Source organism: Berghia stephanieae, unplaced genomic scaffold (assembly GCF_034508935.2).
Source record: "Berghia stephanieae isolate SIO BIC M18660-M18661 unplaced genomic scaffold, UCSD_Bste_1.3 scaffold687, whole genome shotgun sequence".
NCBI lineage: Eukaryota > Metazoa > Mollusca > Gastropoda > Nudibranchia > Aeolidiidae > Berghia > Berghia stephanieae.
This window is the reverse complement of record NW_027628477.1, coordinates 1-16602: the sequence shown is the minus strand read 5'-3', so window position 1 is coordinate 16602 and position 16602 is coordinate 1. Positions and strand designations below refer to the sequence as shown.

The window sequence follows — 16602 nt, the reverse complement described above, 5'->3', positions numbered from 1 at the left end:
TGGCTCCAGCCTGTCTGTGCCAACGTCATACAAATGGAGTGTCACCAAAATTCATCAACTGAGCACAGGTGGACTAAATTTATAGCTTCACGGCACAGGTGCTTATCACGGGAGAAATGTTTGACACAGAAAAATAAGGCTGGCGATTTACTAATCCTGCCGGCAGATCTTTACATTGGCTGGCAAGCCGGCCACGGCCAGAAGACTTGACCCATGATCAATACTCAAATACTATGAAATAACAAGGTGATTTCTTCATGACTCTTTTTTTCCAGACATTGCTTCATACAGATCAACACAGTTTGTGTGAAAATTAAAAACATGTTCCTGTTCATTGCAACTGGAAGTTATGAGAAGTGTAAATTGAAGGGCCCGAATTAATGTAAGCATATTCCAGAGTAAAACAAACAAAAAAAAAACTGTTATCTATTATTTATTATATATAAACTGAAGTAATTGTACATCATTTTGTATTCCTGATTTATAGTCTTACAAAGGATATCATCTTAGGACAATTTGGGATTAATCTGGAGCCTGTGACAAACAGGACAGCCAGCTTTTTCACGACCATACAGCAGCTCAAAACTGACTTCCTTGTGTTTTTGTTGCAACATCTCATCATCAATCATTGACACATAAACAAATATCTTATTTTTATACTTTATGCCTTGATATAATATTATTAATTTCTTCAATTATAGCTAAATTATTCATGTCATTTTAAAAGGGTTGCATTTGGAAACGGAGTCAGATGCCTGACAACACAAAGAATGTTCAACGAGATCTAAATTAATTAGATAACGATCTAATGCTGGATTGCAGAAAACCTCTATCCCTATTGCAAACTCTAACCATAGGCATTCCTGTAACAGTCTCACACTGTCACACTCGTAAAAGTGAGCTACTATAACTCCAATTACTGGAAACAGTGAAATATGAAAACAACACAACAAACAGCAAAAACCTTACCATACACCCCCAATGTCAATTGTATCACCATCTTTATAATGAGCATAGATAATAACAAAACTACTGTTACACCTCTATAAAAAAGTGCTGGGGGTCGATAAGAATAAGACGGTGGTTTAACAAGGCCAAATAACAAAATGATGGCCATCTCACCAGAACAACTAGACATATGAATTAAATTCACACATTCAAAGAAAAACCCACCCAAAACAATAAAATATCAATTTGCAAACTGAAACATCTTCAAGTAGGTCCTATTCACTTTGCAACGTACTACACTATCAAATACTGGAACATTCTTCCCGAATCATGTGTTGACCACAACAGATTTAGACATCTTCATGCAAATATTTTCAAACTACTTCAGCCTAAACACCAAAAAACGGCTGCACATTCAACAACTCTATCCGCCCTAGAATATGATACTCAGAATTGAGTCGACTTCCGAGGAACATTCAGATTCAGATTCAAATTTTCATCCAACACATAATTATCAAACTGGGACAGCAAAAAATTATAAAATTTTTGTTTTTAAATGATTAATCCATAATTCAAAGAATTTGTGACAGTCCATGATTTTAATTGGAAATCAACCTTACTCATCAGATTGGTGAGCTTATAAAATACATGTTTGATAAATATGTGTTGGGCCCAATTATACGGGGTAAATAGTGACCTATCACCTCATGACAGTATTGTGTCCTTGTGAACAAGCAATAAAGATTTTCTACATCTAAAATGACAAGAAATATGAGATTTTAGTTTTTGTCATTCAAATACTAAATCAATTATTCTCAACAAAACATATCTCAATGACGTCATTCTCTAACCTTGTGACTAGAAAAAAAAACGAAATTTATTTTTCTTGCCTATAATATTCAAAACACCTATAGATAGATCCTGTAACCCCCTACTCATTTGGGATGCCTTGGTACAGCTTTAATATAACATGCATTAACATTATCAATATCAAATTAAGTAATTAAGGATCACTGATTATTTGGGGTGATTTTTTTTCTTGTATTTTTCTGTCTTGCTTTGTTGGGCATTTTTCATACACACTTGTTCAGTTCTTTATCTTAACATGATCAGTACATTGTGTTATTTTACATCAAGAATGTATGCAATGATGGTTTTTTGTTGTTTTTTTTTCTTTTCTGTAAAATTTTGTCAAAACCAGTTAAAGTGGGCATCGGACTTCACGAGATCAGAGCCCCAGTCCCAAAGACCTCATTGATCCGACTTCAACTGTGTTAGGTTAGAGAATGATGGCATTGGTATACGAACTTAACCTGTCTCACACTTTTTTTGTCTATAAATTCAAATTTGAGCATCTAAATCTAAATCACACTCACATGTTATCATTTTAGGGGGGGGGGGGGGGGTGTGGTCACCTATATAAATCTTATTCCACTGCCGCTTCAAAATACTGAATAGTCTCTGCACCACCATCCTTAGCATAATGAATGTGAGCGATAATGGGTAAATCAGTGCCCTGAGAATCTGATGATGGTTGGGTTATGTTAATGGTTGTTCTTCTGATTTGATAAGCACTTCTTCTGATTTGATATGTGATTGACTAGCGCTTTCTGCTGATATGACTTGCTGGGCTGTGGCCAATTCAGCAATTTTCTGAAGACTTTCGGCAGAAATTGTGCCATCTGGATTCAATGTGATGTTCTCAGCTGTCATGATTGTCGCTGTTTGTGGAATACTTTCAGTTGGGGGAAGTAAAGGTAAGTTCGGTGGGATTCTTGGTACAGGTGGACCACCGATGTTATGGAGTTTGTGATTGTGGTCTTTTAATTTGTCGTAACGTGTTGTTGTAAAAGAGCAAATTTTTACAGGCGTATGGACGATTGTTTGTGTGTAAAAGTAGGTGTCTGCGCATGTTTTTTGGCAAGAGAAAATCGTTGACCACACACCTCACACTGATGGGGTTTCTCACGAGTGTGAGTGAGCATGTGCATCTTAAGTTTCTGTCTTTTAGTGGCTTCAAAATGACATCCTTCCACAGCGCATTTCAGTGTGTCTCCTGTATGAATGAGACGATGAGCTGTCAACATGGATTTATGAGCAGTTGCATATCCACATATGTCACACAAATGGTCTTTGACAGTTGTATGGACAATCATGTGATTCTTCAAGGCATGCTTCCATTTGAATCCAGCTCCACAAACAGGGCAGTAATGGTCGCTGAAGCCAATGTTTTGGTTTATGGGATTCTAACTGGCACTTCTTTTTGAAACGCAAATCACACTCGGTACAGAAATGAGGCAGGTTGCCGAATGTTTCAGTTTGTGCTCATGGTATTCTAATAAGGTTGAAGCTTGGAAAAGACAAAAGACACAAATCAAATCCTCAGTCATGTGCTTCTCCTTGTGATGCTTGAATTGAACAGCTTTATTTGTTTTGAAACCACACTTAACACACAAAAAATGACTTTTTCACATTTGACCCATGGTGACAATTCAAATGACTTACATAATTTTTGAACACAGTAGTAGTATAATCACATTTCTGACATACAAATCTCAGGCCATTGCCTTTTTCATTTCATCTGATGTGACAGTCTGACCTGATGGAATAGGTATCCGGTCCTGTAATGTGTTACCATATGTCTTTCTTGTTTTCCTGCTTAAAGAATGACAAATATAATCCTTTTTTAATAATAATGGCCTTGATCTAATTCTGTCACTTTTCTTCAAAGGCACAGGTGAATCTGAATGATATTCTTCCATTCTGTTTTTAGCTTTTTTCTTTCTTTTCATGCAAGTTTAAATTAATACGTTCTCCCTTCTCTAATTTGTTTATGAATTGTTCGAATTCGAAATCACTTTCAGCATCAACAACTTCATCTTTATGGACCTCTCTTCTTCCCTTGGGTCTCCCTCTTCCTTTTTTCTAGGCCTGCCCCTTGGACGTGATTTTGGTTTGGGAGGCAATGATGCTGATGAAGGGATGGAGTCGAAAGTAACAAGGTCAGAAATATCCTGTAATTCTCCTTCAGTCACTGGCTCAGGTAAGTTCTCAGATAATTGGTCAGTATTTGACTTCTCTTGTTCGGTGAAACGATTAACAATGACTTCAGGAATCGTGTTAGCAGAGCTGACAGTAGAAGCATCATACTCTAAAATATCTTCAAAGGATTTAATGGCATTAAAATCCTCGACAGGTTCTTGTTCTGAGGATAAAATTTCTGAATCTTTCAATTCTGTGGTGGTATCAGCATCCTTTTCTTTTATTTCAGGTGAAAATTGAGTTTTAAAGTTATCAGCAGACTGCGACATCTCTATTTTTCCAGTTTCATTGATCTCTTTTATTGGCAGTGGAGGAAAGATTAATGGATCAGCATTATTTTTATCCTCGTAACCTGAGGTGGCAATATGTTCACGATCATCAGAATCATTTACAACATTATCTTTCTTTCTATGACAGAATAATTTTCAAAGGAGGAAACAGTATCAACGTGATCCTGAGTTTCAGACGACATCCCTTTTATTTTTTCAAACAGAAAATCCTCTGTCTCTGTCTGAGCATCAACACCTTTAACATGGATTTCTCTTAAGCCTAGCAAATCAACAACTTCTTTGAGAGTTGACGTACATGTACAGACATCTTTAGGTTTGTTTCCATCCGCTCCTGTTAGAAATTCCTCACAATACAAAGTCAGCTGGTCTAAACGCATGATTCGCCCTATCTCTGTTATTTGTGTACACAAACTCGCTGTAATTGTTATTTCATTCGTATAAATATAGTCAACGACTTTACATACTGCCTCACCATAGCCTCCATCTCCTTCACCGATGTGCATACTGTCAATATGAATCTCAATGACTTGTGGTTGTTTTTGAGAGAAAGCCCTCGGGCAATCTGACCCAGTCCCAAGAAAAGATCTGAAGTAAGGACTTGAAGCGGCGAGGACACAGGCATGGGCGTAAATTTGAGTTCCACATACTTTGAGTACAACATCGCAAAATTGTGAGGCATTTCGTTGATCGTTCAAGTTCAGCAAAGTGTTCTTCAGTTGTTTAGTACCACTGAACGTCCCCAGGCGTTGTAACAACGTCGCCATTTTGAAGGGAGTATTGTTGCGTCCTGTGATTCAGAATCGTATGTTGATATTCTTTCAGATTTTCTTCAAAATAAAATCAATATTTATCATGATAGTATTTCTATTTCAATAAATAATGGTTGCAATTTTAAAAGAAAAATTATTTAAATAAACAATTTAAAAAATAGAGAAAACACTCGATCCCTCTTATAACCGGAAACTGTGCGTGAATCTTGTTGATTTTGCCAGATTAGATTATTGATTGATTATAAATTGATTATTATTCTACTTATTTTAATTTTTAACTTTGATTAATTGCAGATATGTAACAACCTATTCTTAGAATTTATTCATTTGTTTATTTGATTGTAAATCTATTGACTGTGAATGTCGCGTTAATTTAAAATCGGTCCTGACTATTTGTGTAGTAAAATCATATCCATATTCATGACCATGACTAAAATGAAACAAAATTGGCAAAATGTATTCCTTATTTAATCTCAGTTTTGTAGCAAAGATTCTAAAGACAGACCCCCCAAATATAAATAGAACTTTAAGTAAAATGTATCCTAATCAGCATTTGAGTTTGAGCACTCAAATTTCTTTCGAACTACACTCCCACTGTGAATAACTTAATCGTGATTTAGGTGAAAGATATAATCGTGAATATAATTTTGCTGGTTTATATGTTCCGATCTGCCATATCCCATTTTTTTGTGAAGAAATCCGACTGCCAATTTGTTGACATTTTATTTATAGTTTGATACATTTATACGATTTTTACATGAATAGCACACAAACATGCAATGTTTCAGTACCTACTGGCCACATTATCGTCAACTCGCGATGGCAAAATGGTCACGAGCTCACAACGCAACTTCAAGGTTTGTATCATTTTTTGTGTAGTCAATCATTCATATACTGCTGTGATTATCCCCAGACACCTGTCTGGGGATAATAAAAATTCGTTATCCCCAGACACCTGTCTGGGGATAACGAATTTTCATTATCCCCAGACGCATATTTGAAACTCCGCTCTTTTAAACAATTATCCATATTCCAGAATATGGAATGTTTCCAAATGCACATAGAAATAAGGAGAGTTAATAAAATATCTATAAAAACATAAAATCAACCAACATTAAAATCAGTTGTTACGACATTATGCGTCGACTTCGAAGTGGGTGTCATGGCCGAATGGTTTAGTCGTCTGCCCTGGAAGTTTGACCAGAATCGACGTTGTGGGTTCGAATCCTGGTAACGTCAATTTTTTATTTTTTTTTAAACTCCGTCTTCTTTTTACAGAACGTTGAAAGGGATAAGTGTCCCATCCATCCTCCCCCCACCTCTTTAAACAAAAAAATTAAACTCTCTCTCTCTCTCTCTCTCTCTCTCTCTCTCTCTCTCTCTCTCTCTCTTCTCTCTCCTCTCTCTCTCTCTCTCCCTCTCTCTCTCTCTCTCTATCTATCTATCTATCTCTATCTATCTATCTATCTATCTATCTATCTATCTATCTATCTATCTATCTATCTATCTCTCTCTCTCTCTCTCTCTCTCTCTCTCTCTCTCTCTCTCTCTCTCTCTCTCTCTCTCTCTCTCTCTCTCTCTCTCTCTCCCTTCTCTTGGTTTTTTACTAGTTTCTAGCAAATATATTCGTCCCCACTCCGATCTCAAATAGTGTCTAAAAAGAATAAATAATTAAAAAGCAAACATATAGAAATATTCAGAGAGCGACCAAATGGTCAGATAGAGGAGAAAAAAACCAACAATAATTGTTTTAAAAATAAAAACAATTTAAGAAATTCATGCTTCTTTTTACAGAACGTTGAAAGGGATAAGTGTCCCATCCATCCTCCCCCCCCCCCCCCCCCCCCCCCACCTCTTTAAACAAAAAAATTAAACTCTCTTTCTCTCTCTCTCTCTCTCTCTCTCTCTCTCTCTCTCTCTCTCTCTCTCTCTCTCTATCTATCTATCTATCTATCTATCTATCTATCTATCTATCTATCTCTCTCAATCTCTCTCTCTTCTCTCTCTCTCTCTCTCTCTCTCTCTCTCTCTCTCTCTCTCTCTCTCTTGGTTTTTTACTAGTTTCTAGCAAATATATTCGTCCCCACTCCGATCTCAAATAGTGTCTAAAAAGAATAAATAATTAAAAAGCAAACATATAGAAATATTCAGAGAGCGATCAAATGGCCAGATAGAGGAGAAAAAAACCAACAATAATTGTTTTAAAAATAAAAACAATTTAAGAAATTCATGCTCAGAAACGGAACATTTACATAAAGGTTTAGCAAACAAACAACTCTAAGGTTTAGATCAAAATATAAAAAAAAGAAAAAGAGAGATTTCCCTCGGAGCAGGGAATAGTGTTAACAATAATAATAATAATAATAATGATAATAGTAATAATAATAATAATAATAATAATAATAATAATAATAATAATAATAGTAATAGTATGATAATAAGAGTATTAATAATAAAAATAATATTATTATTGATAATAATAAAATAATGATTATGATGGTAATAGTAATAATAATAACAATTATTACTACTATTATTATTATTATTATTATTATTATTATTATTATTATTATTATTATTATTATTATTATTATTATTAATATTATCATTTGACAAAAAAAAAACAAAAAAAAACAATAATAGATCTAGAGCAAATTAAATAATGAAATAATATTATCGGAGAAATAAAAAATTCAACTGATTAAAAAAACTCTTGCTCGGAACTCGGAACAAAAGTGAAAACAATGAACATCAATTGGGAAGAAAGAAAGAAAAAGTTTTTTTTTTAAAAATGTGTGTGTGTGTGTTGGGGGGGGGGGGGGGTCGCGACTGGTTCGAATCTGTGCAGCTAAAAGGAGTAAAATGAAAGGTGGCCTAACCCACTGAGCTGTCTATCCACGTCGCTGTCGGAATATCTTAAATTCATTCACATATGAGCTAAACATATTTCCACCATTTTTGCTTCCTTGTTTTGGTTGTTATTTTCATCTCTGATTCGAATAAAAAATGTTGTTGGATCTAGTTTTGTGGATGTATGATACTAAATTGTATTGTCTTGTGCAAAGAAGTAGTTCGCCTAACCGGCAGCCGTGTTGTTATTTCTCTCCCGAATTGTGTGATTTTTATTGATTTCTAAAACAAAAGTCTGGAATATTTTTATACAGTCGTTTTAATAAAGTTTTATTCTACATTGTGATATATATTTCTCGGAAATTCATAAGAGGATTTTTAGATAAATTAACATTTTAGTGGTGTAGATCCTATTGTTTGAAGTATTGTACTAGCCATTTATTGTTTACACTTACATTAAGGTTTTTAGTCACGATGTGCCATATCTATTTTTATCCTTATTACGACAACATTTATTGGAATGACACAGAATCGTCTTGGTATCACGGTAACAATAATAGTAGTAATATCCAGCGGCTACGACCAAGTCGTGGTGGTGTGCGGAAACAAAGAAAAATAAATATTCAAATAGGTCACAGACCACCACCTTTTCATACTAATAGAGCACTCAAAGTACATAACACACAACGGTGCCCAAGGTCTCTGATCAACATACCACTCAACGACACTCACAACAACATGCCAATAGTAAACGACACATCAACATATCAACAAAACATAATGGCAACACCTGATCATTTTGATGAGATGCATAAACATAATGAGAACGTGGCTTGTGAAAATAAGACAATAACAACAAAGGGGGGAAGAAGGGTCAATATGAGGCCAAATGAAATAAAAAGAATCAATCACCAAATCAACTCAAATCATAACACGCTTAAAATAGCAAACAGGCAAACTAACAGTGACCGTAATTGTGAACCGAGAAACATGTTGAGAACTATGACCATAAACTTTTAAAGTTTAATTCCAAAACTACCGGAATTTTGGAAATTGATATCAGAAATAAAACCAGACATAATCATAGGTACGGAAACATGGCTACATTCCGAAATAAAGGACAGTGAAATATTTCCACCAGAGACATATTTCAACGTGTTCAGGAAAGACCGAGAAGAAAGGTATGGTGGGGTGCTGGTTGCAACAACAACGAACCTCTCAGTAATAAAGCTTGACATTCAAACAAAATCAGAATCGGTGATCGTAAATATCAAAACAGAACAAGGCCTACTCACTGTGGGCGCTATGTATAGAACACCTTCAAACTCAACTATGGAACAAATGACTGAGATAACACGCTGTATTGATAGCCTAGACCCGAAAAATGTACTCTGGTTAAGCGGAGACCTGAACCTACCTGATATCAATTGGGAACAAGAAAAAATAATCAGTTACCAATATCCTTCATTTATAAACCAAGCATTTATTAACAAATTGCAAGATTTTGGCCTGAGTCAAATAAACAAAAATCCAACAAGGGGTAAAAATATCCTCGACTTATTTATCACAAATCGACCAAATTTAATTGTCAAGTGTACAACCATTCCAGGCATTAGTGACCATGACATTCTCATCACGGAAAGCACTATCAAAGCAAACAAAATCACAAAAAAATCACACCCTATTACTATTTGGAAAAAGGCAAATATCGCCGAAATGCGGACAGAAACACGTCTTTTTAGTGAAAACATAATTAATCAACATCTAGAAAGCACTGAGGATGTTTGGACTGCCATCAACGACCACCTAAACAAAATGATGACCAAACATGTACCAACGAAGAAAAGCTCAAGGAAATTTCACCAACCATGGATAAACACCACCGTCAAACGATTATCTAGACGGAAACAAAAGGCATGGAGCAGAGCGAGAAAGTCCAACAGTAAGAAAGACTGGTACAATTATGCCCGACTGAAAAAAGAAACACAAAAAGAGAGTAGAAAGGCCTATCATAATCATGTTAAGGAACTTGTTAGTGAAGACTCAAACAAAAAGCTCTGGAAATTTATAAAAAGTAGGAGGTGCGATTCGGTTGGTATAGCGCCCCTTGAGCATGATCGTGTATTATACTCTGATGCAAAGGAAAAAGCAGACATACTTAATAACCAATTCTGCTCTGTTTTTGCTTCAAAAGCTCATACCAAAATTACCACTCAACAACTACAAGGCGAAGAAAACGATTCCAACACTATGGCCGAAATCAATGTGACAGTAGAGGGCGTTTCCAAACTCCTCGCCACTCTAGATCCAAAGAAAGCATGTGGCCCAGACAAAATACCATCCCGTCTCTTAAAGATATTGAGTAACGAATTTGCACCTGCCCTCACACATTTGTTCAAACTGTCTCTTGAAACGGGAGACATACCAATTGTTTGGAAGCACGCTCTTGTCCAACCCATCTACAAGAAAGGTGATAGAAGCAGGGCTCAAAACTACCGTCCAATTTCATTAACCTGCATTTGCTGCAAACTGTTGGAGCATATAGTGAGATCCTCAATAACTGAATATCTCGAAACTAACAGTATTTTTTGTGATGAACAGCACGGATTTAGGAAGCACCACTCATGTCAAACTCAACTTCTATCATTAACACATGATCTGTCAGCTGCTATTGATAAAGGTGGTCAAATTGATCTAGTACTACTGGACTTTGCCAAGGCCTTCGACAAGGTCCCTCACCATCGGTTAATCCAGAAATTGTATGACGTTGGTATCAGGAACAAAACCTTACAATGGATTGCAACTTTTCTGGACAATCGCACCCAACAAGTTCTTGTCGACGGCGAGACTTCCACTATCGGGATGGTGACATCGGGCGTACCTCAGGGCTCAGTCCTTGGGCCCGTCCTATTTTTAGTGTACATAAACGATCTTCCACGAGGTATAAGGTCAAAAGTGCGCCTCTTTGCTGATGACACAGCATTATATAATCAGATAAAAACAACAGACGACTGCAAAACACTAAATGACGATCTAGCTAAATTACAAGAATGGGAAACAATAAATCAAATGGAATTTAACGTATCAAAGTGCAATGTTCTAACCATCACAAATAAGAAAGCACCTATAACATTTGAATACCAACTTCATGGTCAAAACCTGGAACATGTAAAGACAGCAAAATACCTTGGCATTGAGTTTGCTAAAAACCTCAAATGGAATGACCACATATGTCACCTGGCTTCAAAGGCAAATCAAACAAGCGCTTACATCACCCGCAATTTAAAAAGATGCCCAATCACAACTCAAACCCTTGCTTTTAAAACTATTGTTAGACCAATTTTGGAGTATGGCAGCTCAATTTGGGACCCATATACAAAGAAAAACATCGACACCTTAGAAAACATCCAAAGAAAAACAGCAAGACGCATCACAAACACATTCGATCCTTTCTCAAGTGCGTCTGAAATATCACAACGGATTGGCCTTGAACCTCTGGAAAAGAGAAGAAAGATAGATAAACTTAAATTGTTCCACAAGATCTACTACAAAAATTCGTGCCTTAAACTTCCAAACGACATGAAAGATATCGGCACAAGAAATACGAGGGGACACACAGCAAGAGTAACCATCCCAACATCAAAAACAGACGCCCACATGTATTCGTTTTTCCCTTCCACTGCCCGACTATGGAATAGCCTCCCAGCTGAAGTGGCTGAAAACGGTTGCCAACATGCCTTCACGCGATTGCTGGAGTTCACAACTTGACTTTTTAATCTATGTGGTTTTAGTATTATGTGCAGAGTTTTTAGCAAGTTTAAAATGTAAAACACTACAAACTGTGGAGTGATCCTCGACAATATTGGAGGTTTCCACAAGACGAAGAAGAAGAAGAAGAAGAAGAAGAAGAAGACAGGAAAATAACAGGTGTCGGTTTTGGGCTTTGGGGCGAACAACACCATGGCCTAGAAATTCGTCCGTGAAATAAAAAATAATTCCCAGTCATCCCCAAAATTATGGGCAGAATGAGCAAATTATAGAAACAAGAGATGATCAATAAAGTTAACAGGTAGGTAGGTAGTGAAAATTTAACTGGTTGGTGGACTATGAACAGATTTGATGATTAACAACTTTCTTCCTGGTTGAAAATAAAAAGTCGAATTGCCAGTTTGACGTTTTCAGATCAAAGTAACAAAAGAAATTTCGTTGATCCATTTGCTTTAAAATATTTTTTTTAAGAGCTGGATTTGACATTTGACACCTGTCTGGGGATAACGAATTTTCATTATCCCCAGACAGGCGTCTGGGAATAATGACAGTCTTCATATACAGTTCAGTACATACCTCAGTCTCAGTACAGCGGCACTCTTTTGGGAGGCCTTCCGAAAGGTCCTACATCCCCAGTATTCTTGTTTTTTTATAATGTTCTAGTAGAGGGTCTGGGAGGGGGGGGACTTACTACTAAAAAGCCCCCCCCCCCCCTCCCAAACCCGTTACTAGAAAATACTGGGGAAGAAGGAGCTTTCGGAAGGCCTCCCATATGTTTTATTGTCTAAGTGTTTTAAGTTGCTTTGGAAAATTCAAGTGTATTTAATTTAAACGATCAATTTTAAGAACGCCCCCCCCCCCCCCCCCCCCCCCCTTTCCCACTCCCGTCACAGAATTCCAAGAAGCAATCTTTTACCAAAGGATTGAAAGTCAAATGACAAACCACATGAAATAATGAATAGCAATCGCTTTGGAGTTAGAAGTTTACAAGAATGGGTGTAACAACAGTGTCAAAATCAATCAGAAGGAGAGTGTCTCCAAATGGTGAATAGGATTCAATAGTCTGATATCATGTCCTCAGCAACGAGAAGCTTTAACATTTTCACATGTCATGTGATCAGAATGTATTAAAGTCAAAACATGATCAGATTTATAATGTTTTTCTCCTCTAGATACACTTTTATGCTCGCCGGAGAAGTATTTCATAAGGGCGTCCGCCATTGTTCCTATAGTTTAGAACCAGTTACTAAGTTACTATGCATCATTATGAGGGAAGTGATGTCACGAGTGGTGTATTCAAACACTGAAGTGACTTTTAACACATTACACAAGCTGGTAAATTTCTCTATAAATAGAAATGATATAAGAAAATGGATAGCAGTTACTATCAATGGGAGATTAGGTTCAATTCAATTCCATTTGATTTATAGGCTTTTGCTAATATAAAACTTTGATGTTCAGACTGCCTTTTTTGTACCTATTCAACTACACTCCAGCACGGCTTCCTCGAACTCATTCAAATATCTCAAATTTTTCCTTATTCTTCTTTGTTATCATTCCATTCCTTCCTCTAACTAATTTAACCCACCCAACATAAAAAATTAATAAATTAAAGTTTGTTTTTCTAATTGTGCCCCTTGATTTCAGCCACTGATGACTTACTGTGATATTGACAGTCACTTATGCGTGTATCTATCTACACTGCATGTGTGTTTGTGTTTAGTATTATACACACATAGATACACACAGCCACTCACACACTCCAAAGCCGTTTCGCATAAATGACATCTCTCTACTCTCTGCTTTTTCTTATCACTTCGCCATTACTTCCAATTTCAATTCCATATACCATAAAGTGCTTATAGATGGCTACGAAGTACACACACACACACGCACAACCCTTGTAACATATCAATAAAGTAAATAAAAATAAAGTTCCCTTTATTCATCCTCATGCGGAAATTTGTCTTAGGGTTTATTCAAAGGGAAGACTCAGTCGCTGCACAGTGCTGCAAATTGAGTTAGGGAAAGGTGTCTTGTTGATGTCCACATAACATTGGGGATAAGCAAACTAGGTATCTTTCGGGTACGAAGCAAAGACCATACTGCTGGCCCACACTGACCCTTCAAACATCATGGCAATATACGGTTTCCTCAAACATTTTTGCATATCCCAAGGAGTTTGAGGAAACTGTGCTGGAGTGTATATTCATTCATTCTCAATACTTTACTCTGCATCCTTTCCATCTCCAGCATCAATCCCTGTTCATTTTGAGAGCAGTTCTAGTGTCATTGACTTCCACCCAGCATCCAATTCAGGAGTTATCTACCTTTTTGAATCAGATGTCATCGAAGGACATGCATACAAGAGACGGGCAGCAAGACTGAGAAAGGTGTGTGCTATTACTATTACAGAATTGCAATCGTCACTGATTCCTTCTGCCCATTAATTGTATACAACACAGTAAACTCCAGCTGAAATGAGACAATGGAACAGCTTAATACTTTAGATAATGAGTTTCAAAATTGATGCCTGGACTATTGATTCGAACAGCTTTGGTTTAAAACTGATAATTATTCAATAGTAAACAACTAATAAAGTTCAATGTAAATATAACCTGATAAAAGGATTTAATGCTTTTATACATATATAATACTCTTCTCTTCGGACCCCTGTAAACTCTTTATTGCACCATTACAAAGATTGATTAGATGAAATGAGGATGAAGACAGGAAATTATGCTCTATTTTAATATATTTTTTTTTAATATGATAACGAAAATTTTTAGCACAGGCTTGATGTAAGATAAAAATTTCAAAAGGTGTGGATTTAGGATAAATACTGTTGGATTTTGGTTATTTTTTTTCACCAAATAGATAAAATCCAATTTTTTAAAAACAACAAAAAAACAGAAGCTATTCTATATTCCAGCGTGTCGTAAAAGGCGACTAATGGTGTGTGATTCCTCCATCTTTGAGTCACCTGGTCCTCCAGGTTGGGGGTTGGCAAAGGGTTAACACCCCTTTCCGTTAAACTCTAACCGTTACAGAAACACAGACAGACAAACCAAATCCTTTTTTTAGCTTGGGCGACCGAAGAGTTTCTGGAATATCAGAATTTATGAAGGACAACAGACAAAGCCGAAAGGACTCTGCTGACCCGATGACGTCTTCGCCAAACAAGCAGCTTCGAATTGCGTCGTGGAACGTTCGCACCATGTATGAAGCAGGAAAAAGCTCTCAAGTTGTGACTGAGATGAGAAGATACAGGCTGCATATACTTGGAGTAAGCGAAACCCACTGGATACAATCCGGACAGAAACACCTCAAGTCTGGGGAGAAGATTTTATATTCAGGGAGAGGGGACGGGATTCATATACAGGGAGTAGGAATAATTCTAAGCAAGTTTGCCCAGAAGTCACTGAGAGGATGGGAACAATGCGGAGAAAGGATCATCATGGCGTCCTTTACAACACGGAGTAAGAAGATCAGCATGAACATTGTACAGATCTATGCCCCAACAAATGATGCAACAGATGAGGACAAAGATACATTTTATGGTCTGCTACAACAAGTCATTGACAAGTTGCCAAGGAAAGACATCAACATATTGATGGGAGATGCTAATGCAAAAGTGGGACAGGATAACGTAGGCTATGAAGGTATCATGGGACGTCATGGCATGGGAGAAATGAATGATAATGGTGAGAGATTTGCAAATTTCTGTGCATTCAACAGTTTGGTGATTGGAGGATCAGTGTTCCCCCATAAGAGGATCCACAAAGCAACTTGGGTCTCACCAGATGGTATGACAGAGAATCAGATTGATCATTTTTGTATCTCTCGTAGATTCAGACGTTCATTGGAAGATGTGACAGTACGGAGAGGGGCAGATGTTGGATCAGACCACCACCTGCTATTGGCAAAGCTTAAGCTCCGACTCAGAAAACACGGGGCCAGATCACATACAAGAAGAAAATTCGAGTTGAATGCACTTGATGGGGAAAAGAATGAGGAATTCAAACTACAATTGAGTAATAGATTCCAACCTCTTACTGAGCTCGAGGAGGACATAGATGTAGAGTCACATTGGGCAAAGATCAAGGAAGTCTACATAACAACTTGCCACGAGGTATTGGGGGTAAAGAAATCAGAACATAAAGAATGGATAAGTCCAACCACCTTGGACCTTATTGAAAAGAGGAGAACAAGGAAGGAACAAGTGAATGCAAGCCGAACAAGGGCTTCAAGACTGGATGCACAAGAGCAGTATCGAGCCATAGCTAAGGAAGTCAAAAGATCTGTGAAGAAAGACAAGGAAGCATTCATGAACAGACTTGCAGAGAAAGCAGAAGCAGCAGCGACTGGAGGACACATGAGGATCCTTTATCAAACTACCAAGACACTTGCTGGAAAATATGGGAAACCAGAGGTACCAGTCAAAGACAAAGATGGGAAAACTATTTTTGGAAAAGAGGCTCAATCTGAACGATGGAGGGAACATTTCAACTGCCTTCTGAACAGACCACCACCAGACAACCAGCCAGAAATTTTGCCTGCAAGGAATGAGCTACCAATTAGCTGTGATCCACCATCGATAGCAGAGATTGTGGGTGCCATTAACAAGATGAAAAGGGGGAAAGCTGCTGGACCAGACCAGATTCCACCGGAGGCTCTAAAAGTTGATGCGGAAAGAAATGCTGAGGCCCTGCACCCACTATTTGAGAGAATCTGGAATGACGGGATATTCCCAAAGGATTGGAAGGAAGGACATCTTATCAAGCTTCCAAAGAAAGGGGACCTCAGTAATTGTAATAATTATCGAGGCATCACTCTTCTTTCTATCCCAGGAAAGGTTTTCAACCGTATTATTTTAGAGAGAATTAAGAATGCAACAGATGCTAAACTGCGGGACGAACAGGCAGGTTTTCGAA

The 16602-nt window shown here is 37.2% G+C and overlaps 1 protein-coding gene and 1 pseudogene across 1 annotated transcript; one reads left to right on the top strand and one right to left on the bottom strand.

The window, feature by feature from the left end:
• Nucleotides 1-1615: 1615 nt before the first annotated feature.
• LOC144962191 (uncharacterized) lies at nucleotides 1616-5115 on the bottom strand (annotated as a pseudogene).
• A 298-nt stretch (nucleotides 5116-5413) lies between these two features.
• On the top strand, nucleotides 5414-14414 carry LOC144962192 (Fanconi anemia core complex-associated protein 24-like). Its single transcript, XM_078895124.1, has 2 exons — nucleotides 5414-5907; nucleotides 13922-14414. The coding sequence occupies exons 1-2, from the start codon at nucleotides 5808-5810 to the stop codon at nucleotides 14116-14118; spliced, it is 297 nt and encodes a 98-aa protein (XP_078751250.1). The 5' UTR covers nucleotides 5414-5807; the 3' UTR covers nucleotides 14119-14414.
• The last annotated feature ends 2188 nt before the right edge of the window (nucleotides 14415-16602 follow it).